Source organism: Lonchura striata, chromosome 18, assembly GCF_050655825.1.
Source record: "Lonchura striata isolate lonStrDom1 chromosome 18, ASM5065582v1, whole genome shotgun sequence".
In the NCBI taxonomy this organism is placed as follows: Eukaryota; Metazoa; Chordata; class Aves; order Passeriformes; family Estrildidae; genus Lonchura; species Lonchura striata.
In genome coordinates, this window is record NC_140720.1 from 15,540,257 (window position 1) to 15,565,305 (window position 25,049).

At 48.9% G+C, this 25,049-nt stretch overlaps 1 protein-coding gene across 1 annotated transcript in view; it reads left to right on the plus strand.

The window, feature by feature from the left end:
* Window positions 1–24,806, plus strand: part of LOC144247230 (uncharacterized) — a 159,113-nt gene extending 134,307 nt beyond the window's left edge. The window contains exon 5 of the mRNA XM_085556466.1: window positions 16,212–24,806. Coding sequence (XP_085412592.1) covers window positions 16,212–16,660 — 449 coding nt within the window. The 3' untranslated portion in view covers window positions 16,661–24,806. The remainder of the gene's footprint in view (window positions 1–16,211) is intronic.
* Window positions 24,807–25,049: the final 243 nt, after the last annotated feature.

Genomic DNA, 25,049 nt, shown 5'->3' on the forward strand with positions numbered 1-25,049 from the left:
TAAGGATTCTTTGCAGTCAGGGCCAGGGGCCCCTGGGCACATCCTTTGGCCATTTTCCCTGGGAAAGAAAACTCAGCAGTCCAGGTTCCTGATGTCAGTTTGTAGAGCTCCCTTGGGTCTATCAGGGCAGCATAAGTTTGAGGTGGGGACAACTTCGGTGTGGGGTCCATCCTTCGATAAAAGGATTTTTTGCAGTCAGGGCCAGGGGTCCTTGGGCACATCCTTTTTCCATTTTCCCTGGGAAAGAAAACTCAGCAGTCCAGGTTCCTGATGTCAGTTTGTAGAGCTCCCTTGGGTCTATCAGGGCAGCACAAGTTTTTGGTGGGGACAACTTTGGTGTGGGGTGCATCCTTCGATATAAGGATTTTTTGCAATGAGGTCCCTGCCCAGGGCCAGGCGCCCCCGGGCACATCCTTTTTCCATTTTCCCTGGGAAAGAAAACTCAGCAGTCCAGGTTCCTGATGTCAGTTTGTAGGGCTCCCTTGGGTGTATCAGGGCAGCACAAGTTTGAGGTGGGGACAACTTCGTTGTGGGGTCCATCCTTCGATATAAGGATTCTTTGCAGTCAGGGCCAGGGGCCCCCGGGCACAACCTTTGGCCATTTTCCCTGGGAAAGAAAACTCAGCAGTCCAGGTTGCTGATGTCAGTTTGTAGAGCTCCCTTGGGTCTATCAGGGCAGCACAAGTTTTTGGTGGGAACAAGTTCGGTGTGGGGTCCATCCTTCGATATAAGGATTTTTTGCAGTGTGTTCCCTGCCCAGGGCCAGGGGCCCCCTGGGCACATCCTTTTTCCATTTTCCCTGGGAAAGAAAACTCAGCAGTCCAGGTTCCTGGTGTCAGTTTGTAGGGCTCCCTTGGGTCTATCAGGGCAGCACAAGTTTGAGGTGGGGACAACTTCGGTGTGGGGTCCATCCTTCGATATAAGGATTTTTTGCAGTCAGGGCCAGGGGCCCCTGGGCACATCCTTTGGCCATTTTCCCTGGGAAAGAAAACTCAGCAGTCCAGGTTCCTGATGTCAGTTTGTAGGGCTCCCTTGGGTCTATCAGGGCAGCACAAGTTTTCGGTGGGGACAACTTTGGTGTGGGGTGCATCCTTCGATATAAGGATTTTTTGCAATGAGGTCCCTGCCCAGGGCCAGGCGCGCCCGGGCACATCCTTTTTCCATTTTCCCTGGGAAAGAAAATTCAGCAGTCCAGGTTCCTGATGTCAGTTTGTAGGGCTCCCTTGGGTGTATCAGGGCAGCACAAGTTTGAGGTGGGGACAACTTCGTTGTGGGGTCCATCCTTCGATATAAGGATTCTTTGCAGTCAGGGCCAGGGGCCCCCGGGCACAACCTTTGGCCATTTTCCCTGGGAAAGAAAACTCAGCAGTCCAGGTTGTTGATGTCAGTTTGTAGAGCTCCCTTGGGTCTATCAGGGCAGCACAAGTTTTTGGTGGGAACAAGTTCGGTGTGGGGTCCATCCTTCGATGTAAGGATTTTTTGCAGTGTGTTCCCTGCCCAGGGCCTGGGGTCCCTTGGGCACATCCTTTTTCCATTTTCCCTGGGAAAGAAAACTCAGCAGTCCAGGTTCCTGATGTCAGTTTGTAGAGCTCCCTTGGGTCTATCAGGGCAGCACAAGTTTGAGGTGGGGACAACTTCGGTGTGGGGTCCATCCTTCGATATAAGGATTTTTTGCAGTCAGGGCCAGGGGCCCCTGGGCACATCCTTTGGCCATTTTCCTTGGGAAAGAAAACTCAGCAGTCCAGGTTCCTGATGTCAGTTTGTAGAGCTCCCTTGGGCCTATCAGGGCAGCACAAGTTTGAGGTGGGGACATCTTCGGTGTGGGGTCCATCCTTCGATATAAGGATTTTTTGCAGTCAGGGCCAGGGGCCCCTGGGCACATCCTTTTTCCATTTTCCCTGGGAAAGAAAACTCAGCAGTCCAGGTTCCTGATGTCAGTTTGTAGGGCTCCCTTGGGTCTATCAGGGCAGCACAAGTTTGAGGTGGGGACAACTTCGGTGTGGGGTCCATCCTTCGATATAAGGATTCTTTGCAGTCAGGGCCAGGGGCCCCTGGGCACATCCTTTTTCCATTTTCCCTGGGAAAGAAAACTCAGCAGTCCAGGTTCCTGATGTCAGTTTGTAGAGCTCCCTTGGGTCTATCAGGGCAGCACAAGTTTGAGGTGGGGACCCCCAAAAACTTCGTGAGACCCCCAAAATTCTTTTCAGGACCCCAAAACCTCCCCCAGGACCCTAAAAATTCTACTCGGGACCTCCAAAATTCCCCCCAAAAACCCCCGGAGACCCTCAAAATTCTCCCCAGGACTCCAAACCTCTCCCTGGAATGCCTAAAATTCCATTTGGGACCCCAAAACCCCCCTGGGAGCCCCAGAATTCCCTTCAGGACCCGGAAATTCCTCCTGGGACCCCCAAAAACCCCCTGGGATGCCCAAAATTCCCTTCAGGACCCCAAACCCCCCCTAAGATCCACAAAATTCTCCCCGGGACCCCCAAAATTCCTCCCAAAAACCCCCTGAGACCCCCAAAATCCTCTGCAGGACTACAAAACTCCCCCTAGGACCCCCAAAATTCCCATCAGGGACCCCAAAAGTCCTCATGAGACCCTCCAAAAACTCCCAGAGACCCCCAACATTCTCTTCAGAAACCCAACTCCCCCCTGGGACTCCCAAAATTCTACACGGGACCCCCAAAAACCCCCTGGGACACCCAAAATTATCCCCAGGACTCCAAAACCCCCCTGGGACCCAAAAAAAACCTATCAGGGTCCCCGAAATTCTTCCTGGGACCCCCAAAAACCCCCTGAGACCCCTAAAATTCCCTTCAGGACCCCAACCCACCCCCGTGGGATCCCTAAAATTCTACCCGGGACCCCCAAAATTCCTCCCAAAAACCCCCTGGGAGGCCCAAAATTTCCTTTCAGGACCCCAAAACTTCCCTTGTGCCTCCCAAAATTCCCATTGGGACCCCAAAACCCCCCCTGGGACCCCCAAAATTCCCTTCAGAACCCCAAACCCTCCCCAGAACCCACAAAATTCTACTCGGGACCCCCAAAATTCCTCCCAAAAAAACCCTGAGACCCTGAAAATTCCCCCCCCAGGACTCCAACCCCCCCCCCGGGACTCCCAAAATTCCCTTTGCGACCCCAAAACCCCCCCTGGGACCCACAATATTATACCCGGGACTCCCAAAATTCCTCCCAAAAACCCCCTGGGACGCTCAAAATTCCCTTCGGGACCCCAAAACCCCCCCTGGGACCCCCAAAATTCCCTTCAGGACCCCAAAATTCCTCCTGGGACCCCCCAAATACTTCCAGAGACCCCCAAAATTCCCTTCAGAACCCCAAACCCTCCCCAGGACCCACAAAATTCTACTCGGGACCCCCAAAATTCCTCCCAAAAAAACCCTGAGACCCTCAAAATTCTCCCCAGGACTCCAAAACCCCCCCTGGGACCCCTCAAAATTCCCATCAGGGTCCCTGAAATTCCTCCTGGGACCCCCCAAAACTCCTTGACACCCCAAAATTCCCTTCAGGACCCCGAAAGTCCTCATGGGACCCCCCAAAACCCCCTGAGACCCCCAAAATTCCCATCAGGGTCCCCGAAATTCCTCCTGGGACCCCCCAAAAACTTTGTGAGACCCCAAAATTCCCTTCAGAACCCCAAACGCACCCCCAGGACCCTCAAAATTCCACCCAGGACTCCAAAACCCCCCCTGGAACGCCCAAAATTCCCTTCGGGACTCCAAAACCCCCCCGGGACCCCTAAAAATTCCCATCAGAGTCCCCGAAATTCCTCCTGGGACCCCCCAAAACTCCTTGAGACCCCCAAAGTTTCCTTCAGGACCCCAAACCCACCCCCAGAACCCCCAAAATTCTACTCAGGACCCCCGAAATTCCTCCCAAAAAAACCCTGAGACTATCAAAATTCTCCCCAGGACTCCAAAACCCCCCCTGGGACTCCCAAAATTCCCTTCGGGACACCAAAACCCTCCTGGGACCCCCAAAATTCCCATCGGGGTCCCTAAAATTCCTCTTGGGACCCCCCCAAAAACTCCCAGAGACCCCAAAATTCACTTCAGGACCATAAAACCTCCCCAGGACCCCCAAAATTCTACCCGGGACCCCCAAAATTCTCCCCAGGACTCCAAAACTCCCCCTGGGACGCCCAAAATTCCCTTCAGGACCCCGAAGTTTTTCCTGGGACCCCCCAAAAACTCCAGAGACCAAAAAATTCCCTTTGGGACCCTCAAAACCCCGCCTGGGACCCCCAAAATTCCCTTCGGGACTCCAAAAACCCCCCTGGGACCCCCAAAATTCCCATCATGGTCCCCAAAATTCCTCCTGGGACCCCCCCAAAAACTCCCTGAGACCCAAAAATTCCCTTCAGGACCCCAAACCCTCCCCAGGACCCACAAAATTCCACTCGGGACCCCCAAAATTCCTCCCGAAAACCCCCTGAGACCCCCAAAATTCTCCCCAGGACTCCAAAACTCCCCCTGGGACGCCCAAAATTCCCTTCAGGACCCCAAAACCCCCCCTGGAACTCCCAAAATTCCCATCAGGGTCCCCAAAATTCCTCCAGGTACCCCCAAAAACCCCCTGAGACCCCTAAAATCCACTTGAGGACCCCAAACCCCCCCAGGACCCACAAAATTCTACTTGGGACGCCCAAAATTCCTCCCCAAGACCCCCTGAGACCCCCAAAATTCTCTCCAGGACATCACAAGGCCCCCTGGGACACCCAAAAACCTCTCCAGGACCGCAGAATCCCCCCTGGGACTTCCAAAATTCCCTTTGGGACCCCAAAACCCCCCCTGGGACCCCCAAATTTCCCTTCAGGACCCCAAAATTCCTACTGGAACCCCCCAAAAACTCCCAGAAAGCCCCAAAATTCCCTTCAGAACCCCAAACCCTCCCCAGGACCCACAAAATTCCACTCGGGACCCACAAAATTCCACCCAAAAACCCCCTGAGACCCTCAAAATTCTCCCCAGGACTCCAAAACTCCCCCTGGGTTGGCCAAAATTCCCTTTGGGACTCCAAAACCCCCGCTGGGACCCCCAAAATTCCTATCAGGGTCCCTGAAATTCCTCCTGGGACCCCCCAAAACCCCCTGAGACCCCCAAAATTCTACTTCAGGACCCAAACCCTCCCCAGGACCCACAAAATTCTCTTTGGGACCCCAAAATTCCTCCCAAAAACCTCTTGAGATACCCAAAATTCTCCCCAGGACTCCAAAACCCCCCCTGGGATGCCCAAAATTCCCTTCAGGACCCCCAAAACCCCACTGGGACCCCCAAAATTCTATTCGTCACCCCAAAACACCTTCTGGGACCTCCAAATTTCTCTTTAGGACCCCTGAAATTCCTCCTGGGACCCCCCACAAACTCCCAGAGGTCCCCAAAATTCCCGTCAGAACCCCAAACCCCCCCCCAGGACACACAAAATTCCACTCGGGACCCCCAAAATTCCTCCCAAAAAACCCCCGAGACCCCTAAAATTCTCCCCAGGACACCACAAGCCCCCCTGGGACACCCCAAATTCCCATCAGGGTCCCTGAAATTCCTCCTGGGAGACCCAAAACCCCACTGAGACCCCCAAAATTCTCTTTGGGACCCCAAACCCCCCCCCCCCCCAGGAGCCCCAAAATTCCCATCAGGGTCCCCGAAATTTTTTCTGGGACCCCCCAAAAACTTCGTGAGACCTCAAAATTCCCTTCAGGACCCCAAACCCACCCCCAGGACCCTCAAAATTCTGGTCGGGACCCACAAAATTCCTCCCAAAACCCCCCTGAGACCATCAAAATTCCCTTTGGGACCCCAAAACCCCTCCCGGAACGCCCAAACTTCCATTTGGGAACCCAAAAACCCCCGCTGGGACCCCCAAAATTCCTATCAGGGTCCCTGAAATTCCTCCTGGGACCCCCCAAAACCCCCTGAGACCCCCAAAATTCTACTTCAGGACCCAAACTCTCCCCAGGACCCACAAAATTCTCTTTGGGACCCCAAAATTCCTCCCAAAAACCTCTTGAGATACCCAAAATTCTCCCCAGGACTCCAAAACCCCCCCTGGGACGCCCAAAATTCCCTTCAGGACCCCCAAAACCCCACTGGGGTTAGGGGTTAGGGTTAGGGGTTAGGGTGTGACTTAAAATGACATTTATCACACTACTTAGAAAAATTGACAGCATGACTTTCTAACATTACACATACAATATTTATTATAACATTTGCAAAAAACCAATCACAGAATAAGCATTTTTCACAGTGGGGAAAATGGGAAAAATACGGGGGAAAGGGGAAGAAAAAGTGGGAAAAAAGCGAGGGAAAATGTATGAAAAAGAGAGGAAAAATATGGGGGGGGGAAATGAGGAAAAATGTGGGAAAAGGGAAAAATGTGGGGGGAAAAGCGGTGAAAAGTGGGAAAAAACCCAAGGAAACATCTTTTCCTCCTCCGAGTAATTTCTTCCCCATTATGGAGCTTTTTTCCTATTTTCCCCCCGTTTTTCCTCTTTTCCGGCTCTTATTCCCCTTTTTTCCCTCCTTTTCCCCACTCTAAATCCTATTTCCCCCTCCACCTTTTCCACATCCCCCTTTCCCTCCCCAAATCCCAGCAGCCGCACCCCAGACCTTTAATTTAAAATTAAACTTTATAAATCCGTGATCGCCCCCCCCTCCCCGCGCTCCCAGCCCCACTTCCCCCCTTTCCCGGCCTTCACCGCCCAAATTCCCACCCCGCTGCCTTCCCCATCCCCATTCCCCCTCCCAAACCCCATTTCTCCCCTCACAATGCTCGTTTTTCCCAGGAAATTCCCTCTTTTCTCTGGAAATTCCCGCTTTTCCCGCCCCCCCCCATCGCCTCACATGGCGGCCGCTTCTCCTCCGACCCAGCAAAAGAGCGCTACGGGGCTTCCCGGCCGCTTATATACCGGGACGCCTCCGTTTACGTAACGCATGCGCAGTTTCACTGTACGGCACCGAACACGCTTCCACCCTCGGTGCGTGTGTGGCGCATGCGCCGTGGCGATGTTACGGCGCAGCCGCCATGTTGGTTACGGGAATCCGCCTCAAAGGCCGCCGGGGTTGGTTTTAAGGGGCTAAAAATGCGCGCGGAGGTGACAAAGAGGGGACAAAAAGGGGGAAATGAGGGGACAAAAAGAGACACGCAGGCCTGGAGGGACACGCGGAGGGGAAATGGCCACTTACGCGTGGACGAAGAAGGGGAGAGCACTCATTGGACGAGGGCGAGGCACACTGACAAATCACAGCTCGCAGTGCGCGTGACGTCAGGGGTTTCTAGGCAGATTTACGGGGGACCACCTTTTCGGCTATTTAGGGGACCCCAAAAGTCCCAAGTCCCCCAAAGTCCCAAGTCCCCCCAAGTCCCCTCCGCACCCCAAATCCCCCAAAATTCGTCCCAAAAATCCCACTAAAAAAAAATCCTCCCAAAAATCCACCCCAAAGTCCCTAAAAAATGCCCTAAAAATCAACCAAAAATCGCCCCAAACCTCCCCAAATCCCATAAAAATAAAATTACTTCCCAAGAATTTTCCGAATCTCCCAAAGAATCCATCCCAAATTCCTGAAATCTCAATTAAAAATCCCCCAAAATTAAAAAAAATTCTCAGTACAGACTAAAAACACCCCCAAAATCCTAAATAATCCCTAAAATCCCCTAAACCTGCCCGAATGTTAAAAAAACAAACAAACAAAAAAAAATCTGAAAAATCCCCTCCCCAGAAATCCCCAAATTTTCCCAAAAATTCGCAAAAAAACCCCAAACAAACAAAAAAACAAAAATACCAAAGAACCCACAATATTATTTATATAGTTTATAGAAACGGCTTTTTTATTGTTTTTATTTGGTTAGACGGAGGACTTTAGTGGAAAAAGTATGAATATACATTTTATTTTGATATCATTCTAAATACGGAAATATAAATTCAGTGTATACATATATATATAAAAATATAAAATAGAAATAAAAATAGTATTAGGCAGAGATAGACTATGAATAACACCATACATCAATCTACATTTAAAATGTAAATTTGACTATAAATGCGAAAAATAGAAATAAATTTAAACGGAGTTTAAATAAAGATGTTTTTTTAAGATTTTTACTTGGATAGAGGCAGGGTTTTATTTTAAGCAATATAAACCTTTTAGAACTCTAAATCTAACTATAGAAATATGTAAGCAATCTATTAAGATATGTATAAAAATATAAAATATAATAAAATATAATAAATGGAATAAATGTAAGGAATTATGAAAATACAATTATATATCAATATACATTATAAATCCGAATGTGAATATAAATGTGAAAAATGTAAAAATAAACTCTATTGAAATGCAGTTTAAGAGGAAAGGTTTTTTCTTTCGGTTCCTATCGGGTCCGAGGCAGGTTTTTTGTTCCGTTCTTTCCCGCGCGGATCTTTGGGGCATTCGCTGCCGACGGCGCAGTGCTGCCGCCGTGTGGGCAGAGAGCGGCACTGCAGCCCGCCGCCCGCGGCCGCCATCTTGGGAGTGGCTTGGCGCGGACTCGCTTGACCTTCTCGAGAGGGCGCGAAAACGAGGACGTTGAAATTCGAGGACCCGTGTCTGTTTTTTACACCGCCTGAATTGCCCGCACCGCCGGCGCCCCCCGACGGGATTTTCCGCGGCGGTTACGATGCCGTGAACACGGGCTGTGGGGTCAGGAGCGCCGCGAGCGTGCGGGTTTTTGGTGGGAGCCGACAGGCATCGGCAAAAAACGCCTGTCACCATCAAGGTCCCCACGGACCGCCATCTTGTCGCGGACTCACTTGACAAGTGCTGCCACCTTGTGGACACAGGGCGGTACTGCAGCCCCGCAGCCGCCGCGACCCCAAAACCACCGGGACGGCCCCGGGATCCCCAAAATTCCCTTACGGACCCCAAAAACCCCCCTGGGACCCACAAAATTCCCTTCGGGACCCAGAACACCCCCCTGGAACCCTCAAAATTCCCTTCAGAACCCCGAAAACCCCCCTGGGACACCCAAAATTCCCATCAGGGTCCCCAAAATTCCTCCTGGGAAGCCCCCAAAACTCTTTGAGACCCCAAAATTCCCTTCAAGACGCCAAAATTCCTCATGGGACCCCCCAAAACCCCCTGAGACCCCCAAAATTCCCATCAGGGTCACCAAAATTATTTCTGGGACCCCCAAAAACTTCGTGAGACCCCCAAAATTCTTTTCAGGACCCCAAAACCTCCCCCAGGACCCTAAAAATTCTACTCGGGACCTCCAAAATTCCCCCCAAAAACCCCCGGAGACCCTCAAAATTCTCCCCAGGATTCCAAACCTCTCCCTGGAATGCCTAAAATTCCATTTGGGACCCCAAAACCCCCCTGGGAGCCCCAGAATTCCCTTCAGGACCCGGAAATTCCTCCTGGGACCCCCAAAAACCCCCTGGGATGCCCAAAATTCCCTTCAGGACCCCAAACCCCCCCTAAGATCCACAAAATTCTACCCGGGACCCCCAAAATTCCTCCCAAAAACCCCCTGAGACCCCCAAAATTCTCTGCAGGACTACAAAACTCCCCCTAGGACCCCCAAAATTCCCATCAGGGACCCCAAAAGTCCTCATGGGACCCTCCAAAAACTCCCAGAGACCCCCAACATTCTCTTCAGAAACCCAACTCCCCCCTGGGACTCCCAAAATTCTACACGGGACCCCCAAAATTCCTCCCAAAAACACCCTGGGACACCCAAAATTATCCCCAGGACTCCAAAACCCCCCTGGGACCCAAAAAAAACCTATCAGGGTCCCCGAAATTCTTCCTGGGACCCCCAAAAACCCCCTGAGACCCCTAAAATTCCCTTCAGGACCCCAACCCACCCCCGTGGGATCCCTAAAATTCTACCCGGGACCCCCAAAATTCCTCCCAAAAACCCCCTGGGAGGCCCAAAATTTCCTTTCAGGACCCCAAAACTTCCCTTGTGCCTCCCAAAATTCCCATTGGGACCCCAAAACCCCCCCTGGGACCCCCAAAATTCCCTTCAGAACCCCAAACCCTCCCCAGAACCCACAAAATTCTACTCGGGACCCCCAAAATTCCTCCCAAAAAAACCCTGAGACCCTGAAAATTCCCCCCCCAGGACTCCAACCCCCCCCCGGGACTCCCAAAATTCCCTTTGCGACCCCAAAACCCCCCCTGGGACCCACAATATTATACCCGGGACTCCCAAAATTCCTCCCAAAAACCCCCTGGGACGCTCAAAATTCCCTTCGGGACCCCAAAACCCCCCCTGGGACCCCCAAAATTCCCTTCAGGACCCCAAAATTCCTCCTGGGACCCCCCAAATACTTCCAGAGACCCCCAAAATTCCCTTCAGAACCCCAAACCCTCCCCAGGACCCACAAAATTCTACTCGGGACCCCCAAAATTCCTCCCAAAAAAACCCTGAGACCCTCAAAATTCTCCCCAGGACTCCAAAACCCCCCCTGGGACCCCTCAAAATTCCCATCAGGGTCCCTGAAATTCCTCCTGGGACCCCCCAAAACTCCTTGACACCCCAAAATTCCCTTCAGGACCCCGAAAGTCCTCATGGGACCCCCCAAAACCCCCTGAGACCCCCAAAATTCCCATCAGGGTCCCCGAAATTCCTCCTGGGACCCCCCCAAAAACTTTGTGAGACCCCAAAATTCCCTTCAGAACCCCAAACGCACCCCCAGGACCCTCAAAATTCCACCCAGGACTCCAAAACCCCCCCTGGAACGCCCAAAATTCCCTTCGGGACTCCAAAACCCCCCCTGGGACCCCTAAAAATTCCCATCAGAGTCCCCGAAATTCCTCCTGGGACCCCCCAAAACTCCTTGAGACCCCCAAAGTTTCCTTCAGGACCCCAAACCCACCCCCAGAACCCCCAAAATTCTACTCAGGACCCCTGAAATTCCTCCCAAAAAAACCCTGAGACTATCAAAATTCTCCCCAGGACTCCAAAACCCCCCTTGGGACTCCCAAAATTCCCTTCGGGACACCAAAACCCTCCTGGGACCCCCAAAATTCCCATCGGGGTCCCCAAAATTCCTCTTGGGACCCCCCAAAAACTCCCAGAGACCCCAAAATTCACTTCAGGACCATAAAACCTCCCCAGGACCCCCAAAATTCTACCCGGGACCCCCAAAATTCCTCCCGAAAACCCCCTGAGACCCCCAAAATTCTCCCCAGGACTCCAAAACTCCCCCTGGGACGCCCAAAATTCCCTTCAGGACCCCAAAACCCCCCCTGGAACTCCCAAAATTCCCATCAGGGTCCCCAAAATTCCTCCAGGTACCCCCAAAAACCCCCTGAGACCCCTAAAATCCACTTGAGGACCCCAAACCCCCCCAGGACCCACAAAATTCTACTTGGGACGCCCAAAATTCCTCCCCAAGACCCCCAAAATTCTCTCCAGGACATCACAAGGCCCCCTGGGACACCCAAAAACCTCTCCAGGACCGCAGAATCCCCCTGGGACTTCCAAAATTCCCTTTGGGACCCCAAAACCCCCCCTGGGACCCCCAAATTTCCCTTCAGGACCCCAAAATTCCTACTGGAACCCCCCAAAAACTCCCAGAAAGCCCCAAAATTCCCTTCAGAACCCCAAACCCTCCCCAGGACCCACAAAATTCCACTCGGGACCCACAAAATTCCACCCAAAAACCCCCTGAGACCCTCAAAATTCTCCCCAGGACTCCAAAACTCCCCCTGGGTTGGCCAAAATTCCCTTTGGGACTCCAAAACCCCCGCTGGGACCCCCAAAATTCCTATCAGGGTCCCTGAAATTCCTCCTGGGACCCCCCAAAACCCCCTGAGACCCCCAAAATTCTACTTCAGGACCCAAACTCTCCCCAGGACCCACAAAATTCTCTTTGGGACCCCAAAATTCCTCCCAAAAACCTCTTGAGATACCCAAAATTCTCCCCAGGACTCCAAAACCCCCCCTGGGACGCCCAAAATTCCCTTCAGGACCCCCAAAACCCCACTGGGGTTAGGGGTTAGGGTTAGGGTTAGGGGTTAGGGTGTGACTTAAAATGACATTTATCACACTACTTAGAAAAATTGACAGCATGACTTTCTAACATTACACATACAATATTTATTATAACATTTGCAAAAAACCAATCACAGAATAAGCATTTTTCACAGTGGGGAAAATGGGAAAAATACGGGGGAAAGGGGAAGAAAAAGTGGGAAAAAAGCGAGGGAAAATGTATGAAAAAGAGAGGAAAAATATGGGGGGGGGAAATGAGGAAAAATGTGGGAAAAGGGAAAAATGTGGGGGGAAAAGCGGTGAAAAGTGGGAAAAAACCCAAGGAAACATCTTTTCCTCCTCCGAGTAATTTCTTCCCCATTATGGAGCTTTTTTCCTATTTTCCCCCCGTTTTTCCTCTTTTCCGGCTCTTATTCCCCTTTTTTCCCTCCTTTTCCCCACTCTAAATCCTATTTCCCCCTCCACCTTTTCCACATCCCCCTTTCCCTCCCCAAATCCCAGCAGCCGCACCCCAGACCTTTAATTTAAAATTAAACTTTATAAATCCGTGATCGCCCCCCCCTCCCCGCGCTCCCAGCCCCACTTCCCCCCTTTCCCGGCCTTCACCGCCCAAATTCCCACCCCGCTGCCTTCCCCATCCCCATTCCCCCTCCCAAACCCCATTTCTCCCCTCACAATGCTCGTTTTTCCCAGGAAATTCCCTCTTTTCTCTGGAAATTCCCGCTTTTCCCGCGCCCCCCCCCCATCGCCTCACATGGCGGCCGCTTCTCCTCCGACCCAGCAAAAGAGCGCTACGGGGCTTCCCGGCCGCTTATATACCGGGACGCCTCCGTTTACGTAACGCATGCGCAGTTTCACTGTACGGCACCGAACACGCTTCCACCCTCGGTGCGTGTGTGGCGCATGCGCCGTGGCGATGTTACGGCGCAGCCGCCATGTTGGTTACGGGAATCCGCCTCAAAGGCCGCCGGGGTTGGTTTTAAGGGGCTAAAAATGCGCGCGGAGGTGACAAAGAGGGGACAAAAAGGGGGAAATGAGGGGACAAAAAGAGACACGCAGGCCTGGAGGGACACGCGGAGGGGAAATGGCCTCATTGGACGAGGGCGAGGCACACTGACAAATCACAGCTCGCAGTGCGCGTGACGTCAGGGGTTTCTAGGCAGATTTACGGGGGACCACCTTTTCGGCTATTTAGGGGACCCCAAAAGTCCCAAGTCCCCCCAAGTCCCCTCCGCACCCCAAATCCCCCAAAATTCGTCCCAAAAATCCCACTAAAAAAAAATCCTCCCAAAAATCCACCCCAAAGTCCCTAAAAAATGCCCTAAAAATCAACCAAAAATCGCCCCAAACCTCCCCAAATCCCATAAAAATAAAATTACTTCCCAAGAATTTTCCGAATCTCCCAAAGAATCCATCCCAAATTCCTGAAATCTCAATTAAAAATCCCCCAAAATTAAAAAAAAAATCTCAGGACAGACTAAAAACACCCCCAAAATCCCAAATAATCCCTAAAATCCCCTAAACCTGCCCGAATGTTAAAAAAAAAAAAAAAAAAAAAAATCTGAAAAATCCCCTCCCCAGAAATCCCCAAATTTTCCCAAAAATTCGCAAAAAAACCCCAAACAAACAAAAAAACAAAATTACCAAAGAACCCACAATATTATTTATATAGTTTATAGAAACGGCTTTTTTATTGTTTTTATTTGGTTAGACGGAGGACTTTAGTGGAAAAAGTATGAATATACATTTTATTTTGATATCATTCTAAATACGGAAATATAAATTCAGTGTATACATATATATATAAAAATATAAAATAGAAATAAAAATAGTATTAGGCAGAGATAGACTATGAATAACACCATACATCAATCTACATTTAAAATGTAAATTTGACTATAAATGCGAAAAATAGAAATAAATTTAAACGGAGTTTAAATAAAGATGTTTTTTTAAGATTTTTACTTGGATAGAGGCAGGGTTTTATTTTAAGCAATATAAACCTTTTAGAACTCTAAATCTAACTATAGAAATATGTAAGCAATCTATTAAGATATGTATAAAAATATAAAATATAATAAAATATAATAAATGGAATAAATGTAAGGAATTATGAAAATACAATTATATATCAATATACATTATAAATCCGAATGTGAATATAAATGTGAAAAATGTAAAAATAGACTCTATTGAAATGCAGAAATTGCCTTTGGGACCCCAAAACCCCCCCTGGGACCCCCAAATTTCCCTTCAGGACCCCAAAATTCCTACTGGAACCCCCCAAAAACTCCCAGAAACCCCCAAAATTCCCTTCAGAACCCCAAACCCTCCCCAGGACCCACAAAATTCCACTCGGGACCCACAAAATTCCACCCAAAAACCCCCTGAGACCCTCAAAATTCTCCCCAGGACTCCAAAACCCCCCCTGGGACGGCCAAAATTCCCTTTGGGACTCCAAAACCCCCGCTGGGACCCCTCAAAATTCCTATCAGGGTCCCTGAAATTCCTCCTGGGACCCCCCAAAACCCCCTGAGACCCCCAAAATTCTACTTCAGGACCCAAACCCTCCCCAGGACCCACAAAATTCTCTTTGGGACCCCAAAATTCCTCCCAAAAACCTCTTGAGATACCCAAAATTCTCCCCAGGACTCCAAAACCCCCCCTGGGACGCCCAAAATTCCCTTCAGGACCCCCAAAACCCCACTGGGACCCCCAAAATTCTATTCGTCACCCCAAAACACCTTCTGGGACCTCCAAATTTCTCTTTAGGACCCCTGAAATTCCTCCTGGGACCCCCCACAAACTCCCAGAGGTCCCCAAAATTCCCGTCAGAACCCCAAACCCTCCCCAGGACACACAAAATTCCACTCGGGACCCCCAAAATTCCTCCCAAAAAACCCCCGAGACCCCTAAAATTCTCCCCAGGACACCACAAGCCCCCCTGGGACACCCCAAATTCCCATCAGGGTCCCTGAAATTCCTCCTGGGAGACCCAAAACCCCACTGAGACCCCCAAAATTCTCTTCGGGACCCCAAACCCCCCCCCCCAGGAGCCCCAAAATTCCCATCAGGGTCCCCGAAATTCTTTCTGGGACCCCCCAAAAACTTCGTGAGACCTCAAAATTCCCTTCAGGACCCCAAACCCACCCCCAGGACCCTCAAAATTCTGGTCGGGACCCACAAAATTCCTCCCAAAACCCCCCTGAGACCATCAAAATTCCCTTTGGGACCCCAAAACCCCTCCCGGAACGCCCAAACTTCCATTTGGGAACCCAAAACCCCCGCTGGGACCCCCAAAATTCCTATCAGGGTCCCTGAAATTCCTCCTGGGACCCCCCAAAACCCCCTGAGACCCCCAAAATTCTACTTCAGGACCCAAACCCTCCCCAGGACCCACAAAATTCTCTTTGGGACCCCAAAATTCCTCCCAAAAACCTCTTGAGATACCCAAAATTCTCCCCAGGACTCCAAAACCCCCCCTGGGACGCCCAAAATTCCCTTCAGGACCCCCAAAACCCCACTGGGGTTAGGGGTTAGGGTTAGGGTGTGACTTAAAATGACATTTATCACACTACTTAGAAAAATTGACAGCATGGCTTTCTAACATTACACATACAATATTTATTATAACATTTGCAAAAAACCAATCACAGAATAAGCATTTTTCACAGTGGGGAAAATGGGAAAAATACGGGGGAAAGGGGAAGAAAAAGTGGGAAAAAAGCGAGGGAAAATGTATGAAAAAGAGAGGAAAAATATGGGGGGGGAAATGAGGAAAAATGTGGGAAAAGGGAAAAACGTGGGGGGAAAAGCGGTGAAAAGTGGGAAAAAACCCAAGGAAACATCTTTTCCTCCTCCGAGTAATTTCTTCCCCATTATGGAGCTTTTTTCCTATTTTCCCCCCGTTTTTCCTCTTTTCCGGCTCTTATTCCCCTTTTTTCCCTCCTTTTCCCCACTCTAAATCCTATTTCCCCCTCCACCTTTTCCACATCCCCCTTTCCCTCCCCAAATCCCAGCAGCCGCACCCCAGACCTTTAATTTAAAATTAAACTTTATAAATCCGTGATCGCCCCCCCCTCCCCGCGCTCCCAGCCCCATTTCCCCCCTTTCCCGGCCTTCACCGCCCAAATTCCCACCCCGCTGCCTTCCCCATCCCCATTCCCCCTCCCAAACCCCATTTCTCCCCTCACAATGCTCGTTTTTCCCAGGAAATTCCCTCTTTTCTCTGGAAATTCCCGCTTTTCCCGCGCCCCCCCCCATCGCCTCACATGGCGGCCGCTTCTCCTCCGACCCAGCAAAAGAGCGCTACGGGGCTTCCCGGCCGCTTATATACCGGGACGCCTCCGTTTACGTAACGCATGCGCAGTTTCACTGTACGGCACCGAACACGCTTCCACCCTCGGTGCGTGTGTGGCGCATGCGCCGTGGCGATGTTACGGCGCAGCCGCCATGTTGGTTACGGGAATCCGCCTCAAAGGCCGCCGGGGTTGGTTTTAAGGGGCTAAAAATGCGCGCGGAGGTGACAAAGAGGGGACAAAAAGGGGGAAATGAGGGGACAAAAAGAGACACGCAGGCCTGGAGGGACACGCGGAGGGGAAATGGCCTCATTGGACGAGGGCGAGGCACACTGACAAATCACAGCTCGCAGTGCGCGTGACGTCAGGGGTTTCTAGGCAGATTTACGGGGGACCACCTTTTCGGCTATTTAGGGGACCCCAAAAGTCCCAAGTCCCCCCAAGTCCCCTCCGCACCCCAAATCCCCCAAAATTCGTCCCAAAAATCCCACTAAAAAAAAATCCTCCCAAAAATCCACCCCAAAGTCCCTAAAAAATGCCCTAAAAATCAACCAAAAATCGCCCCAAACCTCCCCAAATCCCATAAAAATAAAATTACTTCCCAAGAATTTTCCGAATCTCCCAAAGAATCCATCCCAAATTCCTGAAATCTCAATTAAAAATCCCCCAAAATTAAAAAAAAAATCTCAGGACAGACTAAAAACACCCCCAAAATCCCAAATAATCCCTAAAATCCCCTAAACCTGCCCGAATGTTAAAAAAAAAAAAAAAAAAAAAAATCTGAAAAATCCCCTCCCCAGAAATCCCCAAATTTTCCCAAAAATTCGCAAAAAAACCCCAAACAAACAAAAAAACAAAATTACCAAAGAACCCACAATATTATTTATATAGTTTATAGAAACGGCTTTTTTATTGTTTTTATTTGGTTAGACGGAGGACTTTAGTGGAAAAAGTATGAATATACATTTTATTTTGATATCATTCTAAATACGGAAATATAAATTCAGTGTATACATATATATATAAAAATATAAAATAGAAATAAAAATAGTATTAGGCAGAGATAGACTATGAATAACACCATACATCAATCTACATTTAAAATGTAAATTTGACTATAAATGCGAAAAATAGAAATAAATTTAAACGGAGTTTAAATAAAGATGTTTTTTTAAGATTTTTACTTGGATAGAGGCAGGGTTTTATTTTAAGCAATATAAACCTTTTAGAACTCTAAATCTAACTATAGAAATATGTAAGCAATCTATTAAGATATGTATAAAAATATAAAATATAATAAAATATAATAAATGGAATAAATGTAAGGAATTATGAAAATACAATTATATATCAATATACATTATAAATCCGAATGTGAATATAAATGTGAAAAATGTAAAAATAAACTCTATTGAAATGCAGAAATTCCCTTTGGGACCCCAAAACCCCCCCTGGGACCCCCAAATTTCCCTTCAGGACCCCAAAATTCCTCCTGGGACCCCCCAAAACCCCCTGAGACCCCCAAAATTCTACTTCAGGACCCAAACCCTCCCCAGGACCCACAAAATTCTCTTTGGGACCCCAAAATTCCTCCCAAAAACCTCTTGAGATACCCAAAATTCTCCCCAGGACTCCAAAACCCCCCCTGGGACGCCCAAAATTCCCTTCAGGACCCCCAAAACCCCACTGGGGTTAGGGGTTAGGGTTAGGGTGTGACTTAAAATGACATTTATCACACTACTTAGAAAAATTGACAGCATGACTTTCTAACATTACACATACAATATTTATTATAACATTTGCAAAAAACCAATCACAGAATAAGCATTTTTCACAGTGGGGAAAATGGGAAAAATACGGGGGAAAGGGGAAGAAAAAGTGGGAAAAAAGCGAGGGAAAATGTATGAAAAAGAGAGGAAAAATATGGGGGGGGAAATGAGGAAAAATGTGGGAAAAGGGAAAAATGTGGGGGGAAAAGCGGTGAAAAGTGGGAAAAAACCCAAGGAAACATCTTTTCCTCCTCCGAGTAATTTCTTCCCCATTATGGAGCTTTTTTCCTATTTTCCCCCCGTTTTTCCTCTTTTCCGGCTCTTATTCCCCTTTTTTCCCTCCTTTTCCCCACTCTAAATCCTATTTCCCCCTCCACCTTTTCCACATCCCCCTTTCCCTCCCCAAATCCCAGCAGCCGCACCCCAGACCTTTAATTTAAAATTAAACTTTATAAATCCGTGATCGCCCCCCCCTCCCCGCGCTCCCAGCCCCACTTCCCCCCTTTCCCGGCCTTCACCGCCCAAATTCCCACCCCGCTGCCTTCCCCATCCCCATTCCCCCTCCCAAACCCCATTTCTCCCCTCACAATGCTCGTTTTTCCCAGGAAATTCCCTCTTTTCTCTGGAAATTCCCGCTTTTCCCGCGCCCCCCCCCATCGCCTCACATGGCGGCCGCTTCTCCTCCGACCCAGCAAAAGAGCGCTACGGGGCTTCCCGGCCGCTTATATACCGGGACGCCTCCGTTTACGTAACGCATGCGCAGTTTCACTGTACGGCACCGAACACGCTTCCACCCTCGGTGCGTGTGTGGCGCATGCGCCGTGGCGATGTTACGGCGCAGCCGCCATGTTGGTTACGGGAATCCGCCTCAAAGGCCGCCGGGGTTGGTTTTAAGGGGCTAAAAATGCGCGCGGAGGTGACAAAGAAGGGACAAAAAGGGGGAAATGAGGGGACAAAAAGAGACACGCAGGCCTGGAGGGACACGCGGAGGGGAAATGGCCTCATTGGACGAGGGCGAGGCACACTGACAAATCACAGCTCGCAGTGCGCGTGACGTCAGGGGTTTCTAGGCAGATTTACGGGGGACCACCTTTTCGGCTATTTAGGGGACCCCAAAAGTCCCAAGTCCCCCCAAGTCCCCTCCGCACCCCAAATCCCCCAAAATTCGTCCCAAAAATCCCACTAAAAAAAAATCCTCCCAAAAATCCACCCCAAAGTCCCTAAAAAATGCCCTAAAAATCAACCAAAAATCGCCCCAAACCTCCCCAAATCCCATAAAAATAAAATTACTTCCCAAGAATTTTCCGAATCTCCCAAAGAATCCATCCCAAATTCCTGAAATCTCAATTAAAAATCCCCCAAAATTAAAAAAAATTCTCAGTACAGACTAAAAACACCCCCAAAATCCCAAATAATCCCTAAAATCCCCTAAACCTGCCCGAATGTTAAAAAAACAAACAAACAAAAAAAAATCTGAAAAATCCCCTCCCCAGAAATCCCCAAATTTTCCCAAAAATTCGCAAAAAAACCCCAAACAAACAAAAAAACAAAATTACCAAAGAACCCACAATATTATTTATATAGTTTATAGAAACGGCTTTTTTATTGTTTTTATTTGGTTAGACGGAGGACTTTAGTGGAAAAAGTATGAATATACATTTTATTTTGATATCATTCTAAATACGGAAATATAAATTCAGTGTATACATATATATATAAAAATATAAAATAGAAATAAAAATAGTATTAGGCAGAGATAGACTATGAATAACACCATACATCAATCTACATTTAAAATGTAAATTTGACTATAAATGCGAAAAATAGAAATAAATTTAAACGGAGTTTAAATAAAGATTTTTTTTTAAGATTTTTACTTGGATAGAGGCAGGGTTTTATTTTAAGCAATATAAACCTTTTAGAACTCTAAATCTAACTATAGAAATATGTAAGCAATCTATTAAGATATGTATAAAAATATAAAATATAATAAAATATAATAAATGGAATAAATGTAAGGAATTATGAAAATACAATTATATATCAATATACATTAAAAATCCGAATGTGAATATAAATGTGAAAAATGTAAAAATAAACTCTATTGAAATGCAGAAATTCCCTTTGGGACCCCAAAACCCCCCCTGGGACCCCCAAATTTCCCTTCAGGACCCCAAAATTCCTACTGGAACCCCCCAAAAACTCCCAGAAACCCCCAAAATTCCCTTCAGAACCCCAAACCCTCCCCAGGACCCACAAAATTCCACTCGGGACCCACAAAATTCCACCCAAAAACCCCCTGAGACCCTCAAAATTCTCCCCAGGACTCCAAAACCCCCCCTGGGACGGCCAAAATTCCCTTTGGGACTCCAAAACCCCCGCTGGGACCCCCAAAATTCCTATCAGGGTCCCTGAAATTCCTCCTGGGACCCCCCAAAACCCCCTGAGACCCCCAAAATTCTACTTCAGGACCCAAACCCTCCCCAGGACCCACAAAATTCTCTTTGGGACCCCAAAATTCCTCCCAAAAACCTCTTGAGATACCCAAAATTCTCCCCAGGACTCCAAAACCCCCCCTGGGACGCCCAAAATTCCCTTCAGGACCCCCAAAACCCCACTGGGACCCCCAAAATTCTATTCGTCACCCCAAAACACCTTCTGGGACCTCCAAATTTCTCTTTAGGACCCCTGAAATTCCTCCTGGGACCCCCCACAAACTCCCAGAGGTCCCCAAAATTCCCGTCAGAACCCCAAACCCTCCCCAGGACACACAAAATTCCACTCGGGACCCCCAAAATTCCTCCCAAAAAACCCCCGAGACCCCTAAAATTCTCCCCAGGACACCACAAGCCCCCCTGGGACACCCCAAATTCCCATCAGGGTCCCTGAAATTCCTCCTGGGAGACCCAAAACCCCACTGAGACCCCCAAAATTCTCTTCGGGACCCCAAACCCCCCCCCCAGGAGCCCCAAAATTCCCATCAGGGTCCCCGAAATTCTTTCTGGGACCCCCCAAAAACTTCGTGAGACCTCAAAATTCCCTTCAGGACCCCAAACCCACCCCCAGGACCCTCAAAATTCTGGTCGGGACCCACAAAATTCCTCCCAAAACCCCCCTGAGACCATCAAAATTCCCTTTGGGACCCCAAAACCCCTCCCGGAACGCCCAAACTTCCATTTGGGAACCCAAAAACCCCCGCTGGGACCCCCAAAATTCCTATCAGGGTCCCTGAAATTCCTCCTGGGACCCCCCAAAACCCCCTGAGACCCCCAAAATTCTACTTCAGGACCCAAACCCTCCCCAGGACCCACAAAATTCTCTTTGGGACCCCAAAATTCCTCCCAAAAACCTCTTGAGATACCCAAAATTCTCCCCAGGACTCCAAAACCCCCCCTGGGACGCCCAAAATTCCCTTCAGGACCCCCAAAACCCCACTGGGGTTAGGGGTTAGGGTTAGGGTGTGACTTAAAATGACATTTATCACACTACTTAGAAAAATTGACAGCATGACTTTCTAACATTACACATACAATATTTATTATAACATTTGCAAAAAACCAATCACAGAATAAGCATTTTTCACAGTGGGGAAAATGGGAAAAATACGGGGGAAAGGGGAAGAAAAAGTGGGAAAAAAGCGAGGGAAAATGTATGAAAAAGAGAGGAAAAATATGGGGGGGGAAATGAGGAAAAATGTGGGAAAAGGGAAAAATGTGGGGGGAAAAGCGGTGAAAAGTGGGAAAAAACCCAAGGAAACATCTTTTCCTCCTCCGAGTAATTTCTTCCCCATTATGGAGCTTTTTTCCTATTTTCCCCCCGTTTTTCCTCTTTTCCGGCTCTTATTCCCCTTTTTTCCCTCCTTTTCCCCACTCTAAATCCTATTTCCCCCTCCACCTTTTCCACATCCCCCTTTCCCTCCCCAAATCCCAGCAGCCGCACCCCAGACCTTTAATTTAAAATTAAACTTTATAAATCCGTGATCGCCCCCCCCTCCCCGCGCTCCCAGCCCCACTTCCCCCCTTTCCCGGCCTTCACCGCCCAAATTCCCACCCCGCTGCCTTCCCCATCCCCATTCCCCCTCCCAAACCCCATTTCTCCCCTCACAATGCTCGTTTTTCCCAGGAAATTCCCTCTTTTCTCTGGAAATTCCCGCTTTTCCCGCGCCCCCCCCCATCGCCTCACATGGCGGCCGCTTCTCCTCCGACCCAGCAAAAGAGCGCTACGGGGCTTCCCGGCCGCTTATATACCGGGACGCCTCCGTTTACGTAACGCATGCGCAGTTTCACTGTACGGCACCGAACACGCTTCCACCCTCGGTGCGTGTGTGGCGCATGCGCCGTGGCGATGTTACGGCGCAGCCGCCATGTTGGTTACGGGAATCCGCCTCAAAGGCCGCCGGGGTTGGTTTTAAGGGGCTAAAAATGCGCGCGGAGGTGACAAAGAGGGGACAAAAAGGGGGAAATGAGGGGACAAAAAGAGACACGCAGGCCTGGAGGGACACGCGGAGGGGAAATGGCCTCATTGGACGAGGGCGAGGCACACTGACAAATCACAGCTCGCAGTGCGCGTGACGTCAGGGGTTTCTAGGCAGATTTACGGGGGACCACCTTTTCGGCTATTTAGGGGACCCCAAAAGTCCCAAGTCCCCCCAAGTCCCCTCCGCACCCCAAATCCCCCAAAATTCGTCCCAAAAATCCCACTAAAAAAAAATCCTCCCAAAAATCCACCCCAAAGTCCCTAAAAAATGCCCTAAAAATCAACCAAAAATCGCCCCAAACCTCCCCAAATCCCATAAAAATAAAATTACTTCCCAAGAATTTTCCGAATCTCCCAAAGAATCCATCCCAAATTCCTGAAATCTCAATTAAAAATCCCCCAAAATTAAAAAAAAAATCTCAGGACAGACTAAAAACACCCCCAAAATCCCAAATAATCCCTAAAATCCCCTAAACCTGCCCGAATGTTAAAAAAAAAAAAAAAAAAAAAAAATCTGAAAAATCCCCTCCCCAGAAATCCCCAAATTTTCCCAAAAATTCGCAAAAAAACCCCAAACAAACAAAAAAACAAAATTACCAAAGAACCCACAATATTATTTATATAGTTTATAGAAACGGCTTTTTTATTGTTTTTATTTGGTTAGACGGAGGACTTTAGTGGAAAAAGTATGAATATACATTTTATTTTGATATCATTCTAAATACGGAAATATAAATTCAGTGTATACATATATATATAAAAATATAAAATAGAAATAAAAATAGTATTAGGCAGAGATAGACTATGAATAACACCATACATCAATCTACATTTAAAATGTAAATTTGACTATAAATGCGAAAAATAGAAATAAATTTAAACGGAGTTTAAATAAAGATGTTTTTTTAAGATTTTTACTTGGATAGAGGCAGGGTTTTATTTTAAGCAATATAAACCTTTTAGAACTCTAAATCTAACTATAGAAATATGTAAGCAATCTATTAAGATATGTATAAAAATATAAAATATAATAAAATATAATAAATGGAATAAATGTAAGGAATTATGAAAATACAATTATATATCAATATACATTATAAATCCGAATGTGAATATAAATGTGAAAAATGTAAAAATAAACTCTATTGAAATGCAGTTTAAGAGGAAAGGTTTTTTCTTTCGTTTCCTATCGGGTCCGAGGCAGGTTTTTTGTTCCGTTCTTTCCCGCGCGGATCTTTGGGGCATTCGCTGCCGACGGCGCAGTGCTGCCGCCGTGTGGGCAGAGAGAGGCACTGCAGCCCGCCGCCCGCGGCCGCCATCTTGGGAGTGGCGTGGCGCGGACTCGCTTGACCTTCTCGAGAGGGCGCGAAAACGAGGACGTTGAAATTCGAGGACCCGTGTCTGTTTTTTACACCGCCTGAATTGCCCGCACCGCCGGCGCCCCCCGACGGGATTTTCCGCGGCGGTTACGATGCCGTGAACACGGGCTGTGGGGTCAGGAGCGCCGCGAGCGTGCGGGTTTTTGGTGGGAGCCGACAGGCATCGGCAAAAAACGCCTGTCACCATCAAGGTCCCCACGGACCGCCATCTTGTCGCGGACTCACTTGACAAGTGCTGCCACCTTGTGGACACAGGGCGGTACTGCAGCCCCGCAGCCACCGCGACCCCAAAACCACCGGGACGGCCCCGGGACCCCCAAAATTCCCTTACGGACCCCAAAACCCCCCCTGGGACCCACAAAATTCCCTTCGGGACCCAGAACACCCCCCTGGAACCCTCAAAATTCCCTTCAGAACCCCGAAAACCCCCCTGGGACACCCAAAATTCCCATCAGGGTCCCCAAAATTCCTCCTGGGAAGCCCCCAAAACTCTTTGAGACCCCAAAATTCCCTTCAAGACGCCAAAATTCCTCATGGGAACCCCAAAACCCCCTCAGACCCCCAAAATTCCCATCAGGGTCACCAAAATTATTTCTGGGACCCCCAAAAACTTCGTGAGACCCCCAAAATTCTTTTCAGGACCCCAAAACCTCCCCCAGGACCCTAAAAATTCTACTCGGGACCTCCAAAATTCCCCCCAAAAACCCCCGGAGACCCTCAAAATTCTCCCCAGGATTCCAAACCTCTCCCTGGAATGCCTAAAATTCCATTTGGGACCCCAAAACCCCCCTGGGAGCCCCAGAATTCCCTTCAGGACCCGGAAATTCCTCCTGGGACCCCCAAAAACCCCCTGGGATGCCCAAAATTCCCTTCAGGACCCCAAACCCCCCCTAAGATCCACAAAATTCTACCCGGGACCCCCAAAATTCCTCCCAAAAACCCCCTGAGACCCCCAAAATCCTCTGCAGGACTACAAAACTCCCCCTAGGACCCCCAAAATTCCCATCAGGGACCCCAAAAGTCCTCATGGGACCCTCCAAAAACTCCCAGAGACCCCCAACATTCTCTTCAGAAACCCAACTCCCCCCGGGACTCCCAAAATTCTACACGGGACCCCCAAAATTCCT